Genomic DNA, 18,594 nt, shown 5'->3' with positions numbered 1-18,594 from the left:
TGGCATCTGAACTTTCAGTCTGCTGCATAGCAAACGTTATGCAAAGGCTGTTTGTGGCCTCCAAGTGACCCATATTATTTGCAGGTAACTGTGGTACCTTTACAGCTAACATCATTGTTAGCATCCAGACACTAAAGATGTTAATTTACAGCCACACAGAATTGACCAGAGGACACATTCAAATGGGTGCTTGGCTTGCTACTGCTGTCTAATTTCAAATTGTTGCATGTAGCTGGAGTGCAAGCAAGGGGACAGGTGTTGCACTGCACTGTGGAAACTGGCATCCTCTTCTGGATTAACCTTATCTTGGATCAGCAGCAAGTTCTGCCACCTCCCTGTGGATTGTCCTCTTGGTCGTACAGCATAGCAGAAAAGTACATACTGCAAAGAGAGCTTGGAAGGACAGACTGCAGTGGTGTGGCTATAGCGCCCGGCAAGTTACGTCAGTTAGGGATGTACAATTAGGAACCTGTAAGGCCTGAGTTAAATCGCTTGTGGGTGGTGCTTCAGAGATTAACACTGCTTTAACTCGACAGAAGAGCTGATTTGTTGCGGGATAAGAACCCATTCTCTGCCACCAAAATAGCACTGCTTATATGAGGGTGTGGCACAGCAATACTGCAACAAAAAACCTGGTAGAGCTAAGCTCCATCGTGTTTCTAACAAGTTCACGGGAAAGAGTAAGCCCAGTTCTAACAAAATTAAATATGTCGTATTTCAGAAGGTTTAGCTCCTTGTCAGTGCTGTGATAAAACAAGACTCAGTTTCTCTCAAGGATGCTCCCATTCCCAAGCTCAGTTTTTGCATCCCCTAGATCCGTGCATCCAGATCACTTCAAAGGCATACTGTTCTGACTTCTGGCAACCCCACTGTTTCGAGGCCAGAGGACTCAGAGAGGTCTGACAACAATCCAGATTTCTGACAAGCATTACACTGCTTAATCAGTAGTACAACACTCCCCTGAAAAGAAGCGTAGAAAGAGTCAAGGCAGTAAGTGGGCAAAAAGGCCCAGCCCAGCCCTTTGGGGAAGGCTAGCCTAAGTGGTGCTGTTAAATACTGCAGCTATCCCAAGAGCCAGAACACCAGCACAGCTCTGCGACTGGGGTGGGGAACTACTTTCAGGAGGCTCCAGGCTGAGCTGTCAGGAAAGCAGCTGCAATCTCCTTGAGCAGGGCTTCCCACCAACAGGTGTCTGTAACTCTAGCACTAACACTATGGTGAGGAAGGAGCAAGACCCTTGTGGAAAGGAAAAATGCTTGTAAAACCTTTTCATGTCATTAAATCCTTCTTTAACGCTTTACTCTTAAAACTCGTACCTCAGTGACTGAAGTGCCTTCTGCAAGCTTTCACAGTAGCAGTCACTAGAAGTTAATAGAGCGAAGGCTGATGAAGAGATGACTCAAAGTTCAGGCTTCCCACCAGCCCCTGCCTGCCCCTGCCTCCACTGCTGGGACGATTGAGGTCTCTGTGCCTGTTTTCATATGGCAGTGGCATAGGCGTATCCTGACCCACTCAACCACAAAAGGACTTACAGCGACAGCTCACCAGCATCGCAGTGGGTAAAGAGGATCATCATCCCACTGTCTACCCCCTCAGAGACAATGAAATGCTTTGAAATAGGCAGGACTAAACATACAAGATGTGGTTTCTCCAGATGAGAGGCCCTTGTGTGATCAATAAGGCTGAGCAAATTCAGCCCTGTCTCTCACAAGAGCAATGCTAAACAAAGTGTTCATAATGACAAACCAGGAGTTTTTGCACAAGGTGCGGGGGCCATCCTATTCCAGCATCACTTCTCCCTCAGCCCTGCAGGCCTTGCATGGGTTGAAGACTTCTGTGCAGACAGGGAAGAAGTACTGTCGACAAGATGCTTCATCTACTTGCTGTCAACACAAAAAAATTGATAGCAAGTCTGCTGACCCCACTCACTTCATATTCTTCCTGCAGCAAACTCCCACCAATGTGTAGATCTTTTTTTTAAAAAATACTTGTTTCAGTGAATTAAGATGGACACCTCTCCCAGAAACAGGCAGGTGAATCCTCTGGGACCCATGGGATCCAGCTCTGGCACTGGCCCACTAAGAAGTACCTGGGAAGATCAGCACTCTGTTCTGCTCCCACTCCCCTGTTCCCTTTCTCAGAACCCCTGCAGGTGGATCCAGGTCCCAACGTGGCCAGCAAGAAGTCTGTGGAGCCAGGCACACAAGGCACAGCTCTCTTCACACCCGGATCTGGTACCCATTGAGGTCTGGCATAGCTTTGGAATCGGCAGGCTTCTTCTCACCAGATGGCCTGTGAGCAAAGAGGGTAAGAACTATTCAGAAACTGTTTTTTCAGTCAGGAGATTCTGCACATAGAGATGGCAGCACAGGAGAAGGTACAGGAAAGCTTCAGACTTATCCTACACTACTGAGGGCAGGGTTATTCTGCAACCTCCAGTAACTCTCCCAGCAATCTCCACAGAAGAGCATGCAGGTTAGGAAAAGTAGGAAGTCCACTCTGGTACCCCAGATCAGTTTCAGGAAAACTATCTCACTGACAGCAGTGTAATTTTTGGGATCTCTTTGGGGCACAGGTCTGTGAAACACCAGAGCTCAGACCCCTGCGTAAGGTTAAATATCAGCTATCAAGATCACTGTCTATTTGAGCTGCTTTCCTCCTCCCTTGCCAAAACAAAAAAAACCAGCTGTCCCCCCACTCCTCAAGCACTGATAAACTCACAAAGGCACAGACTAGGGAAGAATGCTACTGCAGGTCAGAGAAGTATCCCCTGTTACAAAGAACCCCAGTGAGACATCAGAAGGATCCAAAACCAGACAGCAAGGTGGAGTCTGTGAGTAAAAGAGATGCTCTAGCTAGGTCTCCTGCCCAGCAGCCCACTCACCGTCGGTCCCCACGGCTGTTGCGCCGATGGGGGCTGGCCTGACCTCTTTGTGGGGAGGAGACATCTTTCTTTCTGTCCTTGGTGGGAGAGGGAGGCCCAGTTCCTTTGCCAATCTGCCAGAAAAATTGAAGAGCAACATGAGCAGAAAACCAATACAAGTGGTAACCAGAAAAGACAAAGCCTAACAATGATTAATTATATGGGAATAAAAGACGAAAAGGCAAGGCAAGCGCATCAAAAATGCAAAAGCCAGAAAAAACAAGCCACAGTGACAGCTATGGCTCCAAGGACTGTTGTACAGTCCAAGCTAATCGCAGCTGCAGTACTGCATGAGCGTCCATTAGGGGATCGGCCTGTATACAAAGGAAAAGAGCCCCCAGACTCCAATTCACCCTCTACTCCAGTACCATCTAGGAGAGCCTCTTCACTGCCACTCCTGCCACTTCATTCCCCCAGCACACCATCATCCAGGCAAGACAGCGGATGCAGCAGTGAACTACTCCATCCTTGTTCCTTACCTTCAGCCTCATATCACGGGCGTGTCTCTCAAGCTCTTTACGGAAGTCTTCCCGGGTTAGCTTGTCTAGATCCAGGATGGAATGCTTCCACTCAATCTGCTCCACGCTGTGTGGGTCATGGGACACACAGTGGCCCAGCTTCACCTTTTTGAGAGTGTGCCAGCAGCGGCGATATGCCTCCTCGAAGTCAAAGATGAGTTCGCTCAGTGTGCGGAAGACGGGTGCTTTGTACATGAGCTCCTCGCGTCGGCTGATGCCCAGTGCCCCATAGCGGCCTCCAAAGTTCACCCCCAGCACAATGTGTCGGAAGTAGTTCCCTGAGAAGTGGGTTTTGAAGCTGATGGGGAAACGGTCCAGCGTGGTCATGTTGTTGGTGAGGTAACTGACAGCAGCCACTATTCAGGAAACAACCAGTGATACCATTTTCTTGGCAAGATACCTCTTTCCTGCTCCAAACCTTCCCAGCCTGCTCAGCAGACTCACCACGGATTCAGGCATCACATAAGCAGGATTTGTTCTCCAGATCAAGAGTCCAGCTCATTGCAAGCTGCCCTGCTTTCATCTGGGTCATGGGGAAACCAGACTTGGCCTCTTCAACAAGACAGTCAACAAAGGGGAGTTAATTTTGGTGCAGTTTTGTGATGCAGAAGTTGCAATGCTAACACCTCAAGCGTACTGTATTCCATAGCTCCCAAACTGTAATGCTGTAGCATTGTTCCTCAGTTTGTTTTAATCTGTTTTACTAGCTACTATTTCACACACAAACCGAGGAACCTTCAGGACAAAATACTCATAAAACCACCCTTCTGAACCATCCATTTGCCATCTCTGCCCCTGCAGGTGGCTTTGCCAGTGTGCGTCAAGAATCTATAGCCCGAGTGACATAGATAGCCTGGAAGATAGCTAGGAAAGATGTGTACTTGAAGTTGACACATGTCTAGAATTAATAAAGGTATTGCCTAAGCTGGCAGGTAGTGTTAGACATAATAGTAAAGTGACATACACCATAATTAGAGGTTAGGGAGGATCCCTAACTTGTTTTAATGTAGAACACATGCAGGCAACTTTGCAGTAAAGGAACAATTTTATCCACAAAAGAATTCCTGACCCAACTCTAGCTAATATTTTTGCCCCTCTTTAGATATTCCTTAGATCCTTCCTTTACCTTTTACTCGCTTGTAGAGTTGTCCAGAGCTGTACCACCCTTCTTGGGGAAGGAGAAGCAACTCCAAAGAACTAGTTCTGATATTTCAGAGAATTGCTTGGATTTGGATTTTATTGGTGGGTTTTTTTGGGAGAACTGGGGAAGGAAAACAGAGGGATGTGGGGCTTGGTGACAATATTATCAGCAGTGTCAAACCGTCATAAGAGCAGAGGAGAAAGGATGGGCAGACATGCACAATTCCAAGAGGAAAGGATACATTCCCAGGATCACAGCTTCCAGGCATTTTATTGGCAGGGCCTCTTTGGTCATTTCTTTGGCCAGGTCCATCAGCCTGCAGAGTGGGAAAGGGAAAGATGAGGACAGTTAGAGGGCTTGTGCTATGCAAGTACAGCCAGTTCAGCCCTTTTGCACTATATATGTAAGGTAGGTTTCCAGGAGAGAAGGTGACCCACTGAGGACAGGGAACAGAAGAAAATACCTTCTTTAGGAAGATATTAAATCCAAACCAGGTCTCTACCACATGCTGTCGCTGCTTGCAAGGAACTCCCTTCAGTGCGTTACAGCAAAGCTGCCTACTAGGCCAACTTCTGTTCTCAGGGATACCACAGCACTTGGCTTGTTCTGGATGGACACCAATGTGACCACAAGCGGAAGCCTCAAAGGACCAACAGCCAGCAATATTTGCCACGCAAGGTTCAAGGACAGTGAAGCCCTCTTCTCTGGCATCAACCCTACTCTCCATTCAACAAATACTGTGGAGAAGACATTGCACTGATTACAAGAGAAGACATTTGGGGTCACATAAGACTATGGACTAGACCAATAGTAAGAAGCCAGTCTTGGGAGACTCTCAATATGCTATCCAAGAGAGTCAATGAACATGAGGTGCTTATCTCCAGGAACTTATGGGGCACAGCTCTTCCCAATATCTGCATTCAGGAGAATCCCCTTCTCCTTCAAAGTATGAGATGCCAAAAGCTTAGTGAGCCTAGATTCTGCAAAGGCACTCACAGGAGCTATGAAGTTAGACCTGTAAAGATCCGTGGCTTTTACGAAACTTGTTTAGGGCAGGACCTAATTTCAGAATCCATCAGAAGTTCATATAGTTACATTCCAATTAGAAGCAGGCAGAATCTGCATATCTTTGAAATACATTTACGTCATTTTACTGGATTTTGATTCATGACAACAAAACCTACTCTTGTCCTTGAGAGGGGCCAGACACAGCTCTGCCCAGCCGTGCCCCAGGCAACAGACAATGAAGTCACCTGAAGCAGGATGGAGCAGCAGTACTGAAAGCCCTGAGTGCCACCTGGCCAGGGGGTGGAAGAAAAAGCAGTGGGTATAGCAAGGCCCCAACATCTTAAAGCAAGGATTAAATGCTGTAGGGGCTGCCAGCACTTACCCAGTCAGAGGTCTGCTCTTCTTAATCTCAAAGAATTGTGTCCCAGTGTGATTGTACCTGGAGGCAAGAAGTTAAGGGCTTGGCAGTTTGGAAAGTAGAGTTTGAAGAAAATCTGTCTGAAGAACTTTCATGTTACTTACTGTTCTCACAGCAAAGTCATGATCCCACAAATATAACAGCAATGCAAGAGAGTCCCCACCCCTATCTCCTGCGTTTCTCCCATTTATAGTCCCTCCTTACTTCCACTGTATTTCCTTCTTGTCAATTCTTTCTCCGCCCCACACACTCCATTTCCCAAAGGTCCATGCTGACAGCACATGCACTGCGCAGCTTTCCAGTTACCAGGGCAGAACAAAGTTTGACAGATCTCTGCCTGCTCTGGTCTGCACAGAACACACAGAGCACTGAAACAATCATGGTGCCTTATTCTGAGACTGACTGGGACCCAATCCAGAGCACAACCACCTTAGATGGGTAAGAGATGCCAAAAGGTCTGCCTTCTTACCTTGTTTTAGGGCTGAAGCCAGAACTAGTTCTGTGTTTCATCAGTGAGATTAGACTATGCTTGCATGGCACATACCTGCTGTCCAGCACAACAGGGATGGAGAAACCTCATTCCCAGGACACAGTCACACAGGCAGCTCTGCACATAAAGGGGCAGGATACCACAGCTGCACAAAAGCAGGGTGGCTGACTGTCCTTTAGACAGCTACAGAGAAGAGTGTTCAAGTAGGATGACCTGAGAGGCCATTTTCTCACCAGCACAGCCCACCCATGCCTGAACAGTGAGGTGACACAGTCTGTAGTCCGAGTCCGTCTGTCAGATATGCTTGTTTATAATGAAATGGCACTGTAAAGCCACTGACCTAGAAGGGTGGGTAGTGGGGAAAGGCCCTTGACAATATGTGCATTTGTTGCAGGAGTGAACAGGATTCAAAGGTAACTTGGGCAGAAAAGAAACAGCAGCAAAACAGACTATCATCCCAAGTCCAGCTTCCTGTTTTCAGGGAGCAAGTTTCAGTTCCCCTCCAGCTACAACAGAATGAGCTTTTCTGTTCTTCACAGGAAAAGAAATTCCCCTTGCTCCCTCTTCCTGGGTTATCGCACCAGTGACTAAGGTAACAGTAAAGGATACTGAAGCTCCCTGATGTAGCGCTGTACAGCTTCTAGGCGCTCAGGGATGGGGGTGGATGGCTGGAATGCAGGCACACTTGGTATGGGAATCTGAAATGGGGAGCAGAACGTAAATCACTGCTTCCAAACCTCTCCAACTTCTTGCTGAACTCAGTGGCACATAGCTGCAGAGAGCATGTTTTTCTGAAACCAGCCCCTTTTTGCTGCCCGAAGTGACCACACCAAGAACATTCCTCTGTTCCCACACTGATAACTGGGAAGGGGTTCAGAATGAAGCACCACCACAGACCTGCAAGAGAAACTGTGTGAAAGGGTCCTGCATTTAGGCAACGTTACATTGGAAGAATTACATAAAATTAACTGACAAGGCAAGATGCAAGACAGGAAAGCTATCACCTGAGAGAGCTTGGCCTCATTTGAGTATGCAAACTGGAAGGCACAAAACAAAAATAGGGGAAGGGGGGAGACAGAAGCAAAAACGGGGAATGAGTTTCCCCAAAGCCACCGGAGCATGGAACAGTCCTGCAAGTAAGGGTGTAAAGGTCCCTCCCTGCCTCCTGGCATCTCAGGTGAGTTGGCACTGACTAGGACACAGGCTTGACAACATCATGACTCCCCCCCTGCAATATCCATTGTTTTGAATTACGTGGTTAGAGAATGACTGCTGAAAGCACCGTTTGGACTGCCGTCCCATTCTGAGGCCTTGGCCTTACGGATCCAGTCAGATTTTCCTCACCATTTGCTCCACAGGGGATAACTGCAGCCTTGTCAGCAGCTGAGAAAATGTGTCTGAGAAGGGTCCTGTCCACACGACAAATATGATGGAGAAGACACAAATTTGGTGTGACTGACAGGCTTGGAGAAACAGCCCAGCCTTTTCCCTCTGAAGGATAGCTCATGCCTTGCACACACCCCTCTTATACCAGACTGCAGCTTTTCACAGCAGTTTGTTTTTTAGCATTTTAGTTCCTCCTCAGACTTCCCCCAGAGCTGGGCTATCCCCCGCTAAGAAACAGTGAGTCAGAACCAGATCTTCCCTTGGGCCTTCCACTCCACTGAGCACAACTGTCTCTGCAGGCCATGGTTTTGTAGCCAGCAGCACTGCTTAGCTGCTCATCACCCTCCACATGTATTTCTGTGGCCACTCATTTCTGTACCTCCTTCTGCTGCCCTGGGTTGGCACAAGTGACTGGTGAACCAGGTCAGGCACCCGAACCAGCTGAAAGCTGAGCCAGCAAGCATGGGTAGTTTTCAGTCAGATCAGTTCCCTGTCCCGGTTTGCCACATGGTCACACTCTGCTTGTGCCCGCACAGCAGGGGCCAGAGACTGCTTAACCTTGAGAGGTGGGCTGTCGCTGCCTCTGGAAACTGTAATCTGTGAGTGTTTTTCACTCTAGCTCCAAACACCATCAGCAAGTAAACACTGAGCTAAACTCAGTCTCTATCCATTTTCTCTCCTGTGTTTTGATCTTTCTTTTCTTTTTTTTTTTTGGAAAACTAAGTAGCACCATTTGGCCACTGGTACCCATTTTCCTAGCACCTCTTAGAGGTGCCAACTGCCATCTCCAGTGCCTCATTTGCATACCCTGCTTGGAGCAAGCAGAGGCACCGGCTGGCTCACTTGCAGGAGGCGGCACAGGAATGGCAGGAGCAGATGTGAATCTGGGTTTGTTCAGCCGCAGCAGGAGCAGGGAAGGCTCCAGAGAGCAGCACAGGGATGGAGCCGTCTCTGGAACCACATGAGCTGACTCAGTTTGGATGCTGTGAGCTGACTCACTGAGTCATAGGAAATAATTTCCCGGCAGAAACAATGAAAGAGGTTAACAACCAGGACAGGCTGACTATTTAACTTTGTTTCATTTCTTCGGTATGGGGACTTCCATGCTTTTTGAGTGGAGACAGGGGTATTAAGTGCATGTTGACAGCACAGACCAATGATTCCAGGTAGTTACTCCTCCCTTTACTAGTACAGACCCCCAGATCCCCTTTTCCTCAAAGGACTGTGCAACACTGAGACAGCATAATGGCAACCAGTTCAGCAGGGGACTAGTTAATGCAGAAGAGCCTCCTGCACCTCAAGTAATTAAACTGATGAAAGTACAGTGTGCTCTCTCTCTGAGATCTGGGCCTGCAGCCCAGACTGGGCTACAGTTTCTTTTGCATCAGGTCTATAGCATTTTAATGGGGCAATAGAAGCAGGAGGAGAGGAATAAGGTCTCCATCCCTCAATCCCACACTGTCAGGATGGGAGACCTAATGCTTTGTTCTTACCCAGCATCATCCACTGGACAGCTCAGAAGGGCTATAAATATTAGGCAGTCTTCACAATCCTCCAGAAAGCAGAGAGGAATTTATTTGTAACAGAAAAGATAGGAAATCAGATCTATTTGCTTTCCCTTTTGTTATTCTGAAAGCTGGAGGAAGAGCTAGGAAGAGAGCCCAGATTTCCCAGAGCACATACATCTGCCAGGCTTAGCAGACTGACTGAGCACGTCCTTGGTCCCTCATCACTTGTGTGGAGGGGCTGCATCACCCCACTCCTAGATTCATGCACCCCGGCAGGCTGGCTATATGCATGGGATTGGGACTCTGCTTTTAGAAAGGGGGTCCTGAGAACAACAGAGATTTTAATGTAGTAAGTGGGCCATGCTGTACGGGAGACAAGGCAGATGGTAGCCAGGCACAGGCAAAGCTCCACCCGTATCCATATCACAGACGTGCTTGTTTGGCCAACCTGGTTTAGCAACAGTTTCTTTTATGGTGCTTATATGTATCCAAGCCCCTCCCTAATCTTCCTTTTGCAAGCAACATGGGAGCAGTACCAATCCCAGTTGTTAGCCTGACTAAAGAAACTGGATTTTTCCCTCTCTCTCTGTATGAACCCATTAGGTGCAACTCTTCCTGTCTTTGCCCTCATAACTGCCTCATTTAAAATCCGTCATTTCTCAATGAGGCAAGCACACATCACTTTGTATTTCCAGTGTGCACCCATTTGATGGTCCCAGCAGCTCCAAGGACAGCAATACTCCACCCTATTGCTAAAAAGGAAACAACCTACAGGAGGGTGGCACGCTCAAGCCTAGCATGCGTGGCCAATCAACTATGTCCTGCCACCGTGGCATGGCTCACTCAATGCCCACTCACCACAAATCTACTGGAAGGAAATGGGGACCAGGGGAGATCTCTGAGCTCTCACACCCCAGTGAAAGACATGGCCCCTGCAGCTGATCTGTGAACATATTTATGAAGTCTGATCACAGCCTCTTGCAGTCATCATTTTACAGTATTAAGTTTAGTTTATGGACAACTCTTTTGAGAGTTATTTCCCCCAGCACTCAATACTGGCTACCGTTCAAGGCCAAAAAGAGTAGGCAAACCACTGTCCAATTTCCAACACCTAAAAAGGCCTATTCACCCTCCAGCACAAGGAGAGTACCTGGCTTTTCAAAGGAGCTAGCTCTGCAGAGTACACTCATTGCCCTAATTCTCATCTGTTGCATCAGCCATTCAAAGAAACTTGATGGCACCGAGACGGGTGGTGATATAAGCAGGCCTCAAAGATAAAAACACATCCCTAGAGGGGAAAAGGAGCTAGGGAAACAGAGCCCATCCATCCTTGCTGCTTCCTGCATCCCAGCATCCTCTCAGCTGTATGCCTGGTGAACTTGGGAATGGGATCTCAGATTGCAGAGCGCTGCATGGAATTTATAGATCTGGTTCCCAGTGGTGCTAGCAGACGCCAAAAAAAAAAAAAAAAAGGATAGCCCAATTTCACCTGTCATTGCAAGAGCTCACACCACTTGTGTCCCCTAACTGTAATCCTTTGGCACCAAGACAATAAAGTGAGAACAGTGGAAGTACTTCACATTAAGACCAAAACCAGAGACTGAACGCTGTACTTCCCTCCCCTCATGCACTGGGCTCTTGTTTGTGAACTTCTTTCTTCCATTTCCCTCACCTCTCCTGGCCAAATCAGCCCTTTTGGTCAGGAAATTAAGTAGTGCATTTTCTGATTGATCTGAAACATGTTTTCTGCCTTCACCCAGGCTCAGGACAAAGTCAGAGGAGAGGAAGGAACTCTGAAAAGGAAGGAAAAGTCTAGCAGAGTTAGAACAGGGACTGTAATCAGGATTCAAGATTTGTTCTGGTTCCTGCTACAGATGCCTATAACTCTTCACTGCACAAAGGATGTTACATCACATGCTTCTCCAGAGTTCCTCGTCGAAAGCAGTACGGATTGCCTGTGCGCTATATAATAGCAAGTTCTTGCATACTTCAAGGTAATACATTCCCAAGGAAGTAAGTCCTTGCTAAAAAAGCCTGAGCAGAAAAAACTTCATCTTTTTGTATTTGAATTTCCTGTTAGCGTGATGGGAATACCCTCATAACCCGCCAATGGAGTGCCACACCAAATGTTTGCAGTGTCTTTTGTTCACAGGATGGCAATGAAAGGGGGAGATTTTTCTCCAGCTGGGGTGCAACACAGATAGCAACAATCACAAGAATTCACATGCAAATGTTTCAGTGTGGCACAAGGTTAAGTGAAATGATCACTGGTTCCTCTTTTTGTAGACTTCTCTGCATCAAGGCCAGGAACGCGCCTGGAAATCACAACGTCTGACCCTAGACCAGCAACAAGCTCTGCAAGCGTTTGCTAACTTCTCTTAAAACTCTCAGGCATCAAGAGTCCCTTTTCTGACAGACACTGTTCTGTGCAAGAATGCTTTTTGGTGTGGGAGAGTGTACCCAAATCTAATTTCTTCTGGTTCAAAGACTCGCCTCTGCCTGCCTCACTTACCCTCCCACCTCAAGTATTCGGACTCTTGTAACTCTCCTCATCTTTTAACCATTTATCCAGTCTTCCTCTTTAGGGCAATGCATCTCCCTCCCAGGGGGCTCGCACATTAGCCATCTGAAGCCTGTTTTCCAGCAAGGCCTCAGAAGAGGAGGGTGCTGCTGGCGCACCGGGCAGGGCAGAGCCCCGCGGGCACCCTCCCGCTCTCCGAGCTAGAGCGTGGCTTTGCTTCCTGCAGGAGCACCCCCGGGGCCCTTTTCCCGAGGGATCGCTCCCCAGCTGGGGAGCCCGGTCCCCAAGGGGGGCGGGCGAGAGACCCTTCCCAGCGGGATGCCACCGTTTCCCCTTTTCCCTTCGTGCGCCCCGCAGGGGACGGCCCGGCCCGGGCGCTCCCGCCGGGACCCCGCGCCGCAGCAGCCCCGGGCGGGGGGGGTCTCACCTTGGGCAGGTCGGCGGCGCCCCGGATCCTCTGCGCCACCCGCTCCCCCTCGGGGTGGATCCTGCCCACATGCCGCCACATCCGCTCCCAGGTGGGCTCATCCACGGGCAGCCCGCCGCGGTTGACGAAGAAGGGGACGCCGCCGTCGCGGAGATCCTCCTCGCCCTCCTCCTCCTGCTGCTCCTCGTCCCGCGGCGCCGCCGCCGCCGCCGCCGCTTCGCCGGACGCGGGGCGCCTGGCGGCGGCCGCGGCCCCGCCGCCCCCCGGCATCGGCATCGCCGCCGCCGCCGCCCGCGCTCAGCGCCCGCCGCCCGCCGCCGGGCCGCCGGGGGCCGCGCCCCGCATGGCCGGCGCACCGGGCACGGGGCGTCACCGCCCCCGCCTCGCCCCCGGAGCTATCAAGGCGGAGGGGGCGCGGGGAAAAGGGGAGAAAAAGCCGGGCGGGGCGGCGCCGGCTGCCGCATCAGGCCGCCGCGGCGGGGGAGGCGCCGGCGGCCCGACCGCCCGCGGCAGTGACGGCGGGCACCGCGCGGGGCGGGCCTGCCGCCGGGGCGCCCCCGCCGCGCCGCCTCCCGAGCGCTCCGCGGGGCGGGGGGGCGGGCGGGGACAGCCGCCCCCCCACCGGGTGCTGCATGCGGGGTAACAAAGCCCCCGCGCCGGGCGGGGCGGGGCGGGGCGGCGCCGCGCTGGGCCGGGCCGGGCGCCGCTCCCCTCCGCTCTGCTCTGCTCCGCCCCGGGCCCGGCGGCGCGGGGTCTCGCAGGGCCCCGGGTGGCGGCGGGCGCCCGCCGGCGGGGTCCCGCTGCCCGCGGGCGATAGGGCCGGGAGGCGGCTGCGGCCGGGCGATAACGGCGGCGGGGCGGGAGGGCGGGAGGCAGCCGCTGGGGGCGGGGCTGCGGGGGGCGGGGCCACGAGGCGACCGTTTAACGGCCGCCGTGAGGGGCAGCTCGGGCTGGGCGCGGGGCCGTTAGTGCGCGGCTGCGCGCGGTGTCCGCCGGCCCGCTGGGCTGTGAGGGAGGAGCGGGGCCGGGCCGGGCCGGGTCGGGCCCGGGGAGGCCGGAGGGGCCCGGGGAGGCCGCCCTGCTGGAGGCGGGGGCGGGTTTCCATGTGGAGGTAGCTTTGAGGAACAGAAGAGCTGGGATAAAATTACCCCGTAGAAAGCAGTGAGTGGCAAAGAAGGTAACTGGGCTGCTCCTGCTTTGTCTTACCAAGTGGCAGAAAGTGATGGTGAAGGCTGGATGGACTTTCCCCAGGTGGGAGCTGCATCGCTAATCTCAGGGTGTGCCACATGTAGTGTGTCTCCCGTGGGAGGGGCCCAGTTTCAGGGTTCTTTTGCCTGGAAAGAGGTAAAATGCACCTTTATATGAGGCCTGGAGGTGCACCACAAGTGAAAGGCCGAGTGCTTTGCTCTAGCTTCATGGTCTGGTTCTCTATTTCAGCCCTCCTGCAGGACTGTGAAGCGTGCAGCTGCGATGGGCGGCTCTCCCCACAATACAGGAGATGTGGAAGCCTGTTGTCCGGTGTGCTCCTGGCACAACAGTTGTGTCCTCATCCATAAGAGCCAGGATGTGTCTTGCCATGGACAGGGCTGCTGACTGTGTTTTTTGCCACCCTATAATATTAATCCACTTTGAAACCTCTAGTATAATACAAAAGTGTTCTGTAACTTAAGCACCGAGTAAAAGAAATGTGAACAAAATGACAGGTCAGCTGTTAAGGAACCTTCTGAAGGGCATCTTGAAATGCTTGCATTTAGCACTCCAAACAAAGGGCTGTTGTTCAGCATCGGTGTGGGGAATGAGGGAAATACATCCTGGGTCTGGTTGCCATGGGATTTGATGCGTCCTGAGAACTGGGTGTACCCTTTACGGAGTCTGGCAGAGGATTTCAGAGAGAAATGCCACTTGTCCTGTAATGCTCTGCAGGCACATGTTCGCATGAGATGATTTCTGAGGGCAAAATACTTGAACATAGTCAAATTGCTGAAAGGTTGATTTCCTTTCAGAAAAATTAAGCTAAATGCATATCCTTGCTTCTGCCTTCCAAAAAAGTCACCAGCATTGCTTCATGCAACCTATGTTGACTGTGGTAATACTTAAACACATACTTCTTCACTGAATAAGGATTTTCTTTTGAATGGGGACCTTGAGCAGTGCTGATTTGTCACTTCAGTAAGGTTTTTAGTGGTTTTATTGTTGTCTTTGCCTTTTACCTGTGAGCAAGTGGAGATCGGTAGAAGTCGACTTGTACCTGAAAAGGCAGCAAAGCCTGTGACGGGAATCACTTTACAGCTGCTGAGTGGACACATTTTGTAAGAATAGTTCATACTCTCCCATGTCCTTCGTCCCTTCTTCCCCAGTGGTCCCCAGTTCCTCTACAGACACAGGACTGGAAGCGCACCAGTCATACGATGGCAGTGCACAAGCATATTGGGGGACATCATCTGTATTTTGGTAGTGGCAGGTATATTTTTAGTAACAGCATGGGAAAGGACAGGGTGCAAAGGCCTTAAATGCTTCTTTTGGAGCTGTATTGCCTCCCCTGGCTGAAGCTAAGCACAGCTGTCCATAGAAGCAAGGATGCTGGTTTTGATTTTGAGCTCCAGCACTAATTCAGGGCTGGCAATTCACATTGCCTTCTGTACCTCAGCTTTTCTATCTGTAAGAGGGAAATGCTAATAACTTGCAGCCAGAGATTTTGTAAAGTTTAGTTGGTATTTTTGGCATGTTAAGAATTATTCTTTCCTAAAAGTGAAAATAACGTGTTATAGTAGAAGTGAAATACAATCCTTGTATCTTTAATGCCTCAAAATATATTCTCAAATCTCAGCTGGAGGAAATGTAGCTGATAATCATCATCAGGCCTTAAAATAAGGCTTGTCAGGGGATTTTTGCTTCAGTTAATATTAGTTAATTATTAGCCAGTGTCCTTCCCTTCTGGCCATCACTTTTTGGCAGCAGCAGGAGATCAGTATTTTAAGGTAGTAACATGGCACTATGCTTTGTTTAGCTGGGAAAGAATAGAGCACAGCTGTGCTGAGTGAGCCAGTCCCTGCAGTGGGGAGTGAATGTAAGTGGGGTGACAGCAGAGGACAGAGACTTTGCTGCTTCTTCTGCACAGCTAGCGTTTCCTTGTCCGTGAGTGGTGTTACCTGTGGTGCGGGCTGTGTAATGGGCATTAAACACCGCCTCTAATTTCTGGCAGCAGATTATTGTGGCTAGGATGATGAGGGACCAGAAGACCATTTGATTTTTGTTTAATAACAATATAAATCTTTCATTTACCTATGCTCTGTAGAGGAAGACCGTGCAGACACTCTTTGTGAATTATACCTGAGAATGGTTTAAGCAGGTGAAGCTTTGTTAAGACAGAGTTAAGATTTGCTGTTAGCGAAAGAATAAATGACATTCATAAAAGATTGAAATCAAGTCAGAACTTCTTTGAATAAAGAAGTTATTTCATAAGATAGAAAATATTTTATAAAGGTATTCAAGTGATGTAGAGAGCACTTGAAAAATAAATTCTCTCCTCTGCTCTTCTGGATGAATTGAGAGTTTTGTCTCTATTGGAGGGGATCCAAATTTGTTTCTGTAAACATGGATAGTGAGCGATAGTGTTGACTTTCTGTTTTGTAATGTCTTTTGCATTTTGATTAATATTTATTTTTTTTAATTTCTGCCAATCATTTGTTATTATGCTGTCATTTTGTTTAAAAAAAAAAATCTTTAAAAACACCAGACTGTTCTTAAAGCACTGTCTTTGTGAACTTGCATAGGAGCAATTAAAACACTTACCAGAGATTTCTAGTTCTCAACGGCAATTCTAGGCCACTATTTCCATAGTTTAGTTAACATAGATTTTCTTAATGTGAGCTGCAACCCTTCATTTAAGAACTCAATGATCTTAAAGGTCTTTTCCAACCTATGTGATTCTATGATTTTATATAACACTAAATGTTGCTTAGAGCATGAGCAGGGGTTGTACTGTCTTTATCCATCTTTGCCTAACTCTTTGTGATCTAAGCTTCTCTGTGCTGCTGACTTCCTTTATTGTAACTGTTCCGGAGTGGGTTCCTTTTCTGTGTTATTGAAAGAGCTCAGTGAAAAGCCTCATGTGACAAACCAGCGTCTTTCCGAATCTATTTCCCAGAGTTTATTTAGCTCCAAAGTTATCATCAAAACCCACTAAATTTCCTTCAGTGTTTGTTACATATTAATTCTATTTAATTCCCTGTGTGTTTGGAATGCTTCTTTCAAAGGCACCTGTAGTTTGTCTAAACTGATTTTCCTAACTTTGCAATTGAGTCACATGGTGCCCCTGTATCACACTGAATAGCTTGCAACATACTTCGTGAGGGCCCTTCTCCTGAGAGCTGTGTTCCTATGTATCACAGATTCCTTTGCACCTGTAGGAAATATGTAGGAAACTTCCTGCAGATTCACATATTTGCATCCAGACTTGACTCTACTGGTAGCAGTTACAACAGGAGGTGAGGAGCTGAAGGGCAGGAAGCGAAGTGTGTGGCTGCCTGACTGTGCTTGGGCCCTGCAGCATCTAGCTGAGTCCCGTTGCAGAGAGGAATGGGCTGGGAGGGATGTCATGGTGGGGTCCAGGGTGACCTTGACCTGACAAGTTAGCACAGCTGCTGTGCCCGGTAAAGGGATGGGGAGGAAACCTGTATAGCTTTTTAGTAGCAAATTCTCTATGCAAAATCATTACGTGAGATATGGTGTTAATTTGGATTCACAGTACTTATGTTCTATGAACATATTTACATGAACCTTGTTCTTTGTGTGGAATAAGTGGGGAGCTGAATTTGTTAAGTCTAGGGGAGGAGAAGCCTGCAAGGGTACAGGCTTTAGATATATAAAAGGTCCCTGAAAAAAAGGAGTGTCTTACACTTCTAGGGTATATAGGACAAGAGGTAATACATGTTTAAAATGTAATGAGAAGGATTCAGGTTATACATCAGAAAAAACTTTCCATAAGGATAGTGAAAGTCTGGAAGAAATGGCCTCAGCAAAATACGGAGTCCATATCATTGAGAAGTTTCAAGCATTGTTCATCAGCCATCAGTCAGGAATTATTACAATTGGATTTGATAATCTTAACGGTCTTTTCCAACCTAAATGATTCTATGATTTAGTTAGAGTTGATCCTGCTTCTGGGAGGAGGGGGAAGAACCTGTATGACTTGTTAAAATCCCTTACAGCCCTTTCTTCTGTGCCTGAAAGTCAGTGGCATAATGTATTGACCACTGAAGGTAGGGAGAGTTTTTGCCAATTTGAAGGGCTCTCTTGATGGTGAAATACACTCAACTCGCTTCCACAAATGACCCTTGCTTGTACAAACAGCCTCTTGGGTTCCAGTTACTGCACTTAGATGAAAGAAATAGTGTATAGCAGGGTGGAACATCAGAGCAGAGTGGCTTAACGGAATTTTTCTTTGTAATATCTTTTTTACACACTATGTGTACTACCTTTTTAAGTGTTTGATTTGTTGGGGTTTTTTGTTTGTTTTTTGTTTTTTTTAAAGCTGCTTTCAGTTAAAGATAGAGGGTTGCAACTCATGTATCAACGTGGTGTTTTTTGTTTATGTGGTGTTTTTTGTTTGTGTGGTGTTTCCTTTGTCTGTGTTTAGTTTTCTCCAGCTCACAACTGTACTGACTTTAGCCTGCTCATACATATGGCTTTATGTGTGATGAAATTCTCTGCTGCACAGAAAACCCTGCTGAGATCAGTATACTGCTGAGCAGTATGCATATGCTGCAGTAGATCTTTGCCCAGAGCAGGAATTCTACCTTTGCCCCTAATTCTGCTCTTGCCTAGGTTCTTGTCAGGGCTATCTCTGAAGATAACAGCAAAGCTTCTGTATTTGATTGCAAAGCTGATGTAACCTTTAGTCTGTCTGGGAGATTGATTGGCATAGAAGTGCCAGAATAGCCCTATCCTGCGGGCAGCTAAGAATGATTTCATCAGAGATATAGCGACTCCACACACTTTCCTATTCAGGTGCAGTCATACTGATTACTTTTCCTGTGTAGGTCAGATCTATGAGAGAGGAGACTTAGATCCAATCAAGTTATCAAATGTCAGCAAATATTTGTGAAACTTCTGCATTTATCTTCCTTTATCATTGGCCTGTTGAGCTGTCACATAACCCAGCACATCGTGGCATGGCATTCTCTGTCCTGTCTGTCACACGGTTGATACATGAGCCATGCATCATCTACCGTGTGGAGATTCACACACTGGGA

General features: G+C 48.5%; 1 protein-coding gene across 1 annotated transcript; it reads right to left on the bottom strand.

Moving 5' to 3' along the window:
- Positions 1-1,971: 1,971 nt before the first annotated feature.
- Positions 1,972-12,616, bottom strand: VASH1 (vasohibin 1). The gene is made up of 7 exons (XM_075712368.1): positions 12,341-12,616; positions 7,108-7,196; positions 5,973-6,029; positions 4,824-4,898; positions 3,403-3,784; positions 2,885-2,997; positions 1,972-2,292 (listed from the first exon to the last, which is right to left on the bottom strand). The coding sequence occupies exons 1-7, from the start codon at positions 12,614-12,616 to the stop codon at positions 2,220-2,222; spliced, it is 1,065 nt and encodes a 354-aa protein (XP_075568483.1). The 3' UTR covers positions 1,972-2,219.
- Between the last annotated feature and the right edge of the window lie 5,978 nt (positions 12,617-18,594).

Source organism: Pelecanus crispus, chromosome 6 (assembly GCF_030463565.1).
Source record: "Pelecanus crispus isolate bPelCri1 chromosome 6, bPelCri1.pri, whole genome shotgun sequence".
Lineage (NCBI taxonomy): Eukaryota > Metazoa > Chordata > Aves > Pelecaniformes > Pelecanidae > Pelecanus > Pelecanus crispus.
The sequence above is the reverse complement of the archived record's forward strand: the minus strand, read 5'-3'. Positions and strand labels throughout refer to the sequence as shown.

Excerpts from the sequence above, each read along its gene's own strand:
- VASH1 (XM_075712368.1), bottom strand. The coding sequence starts at position 12,616 with ATGCCGATGCCGGGGGGCGGCGGGGCCGCGGCCGCCGCCAGGCGCCCC. Across the intron at positions 2,998-3,402 it reads CCCGTGATATGAGGCTGAAG|ATTGGCAAAGGAACTGGGCC; the intron begins GTAAGGAACAAG and ends TTTTTCTGGCAG. Across the intron at positions 2,293-2,884 it reads AACAGCCGTGGGGACCGACG|GCCATCTGGTGAGAAGAAGC; the intron begins GTGAGTGGGCTG and ends CTTTGCTCACAG.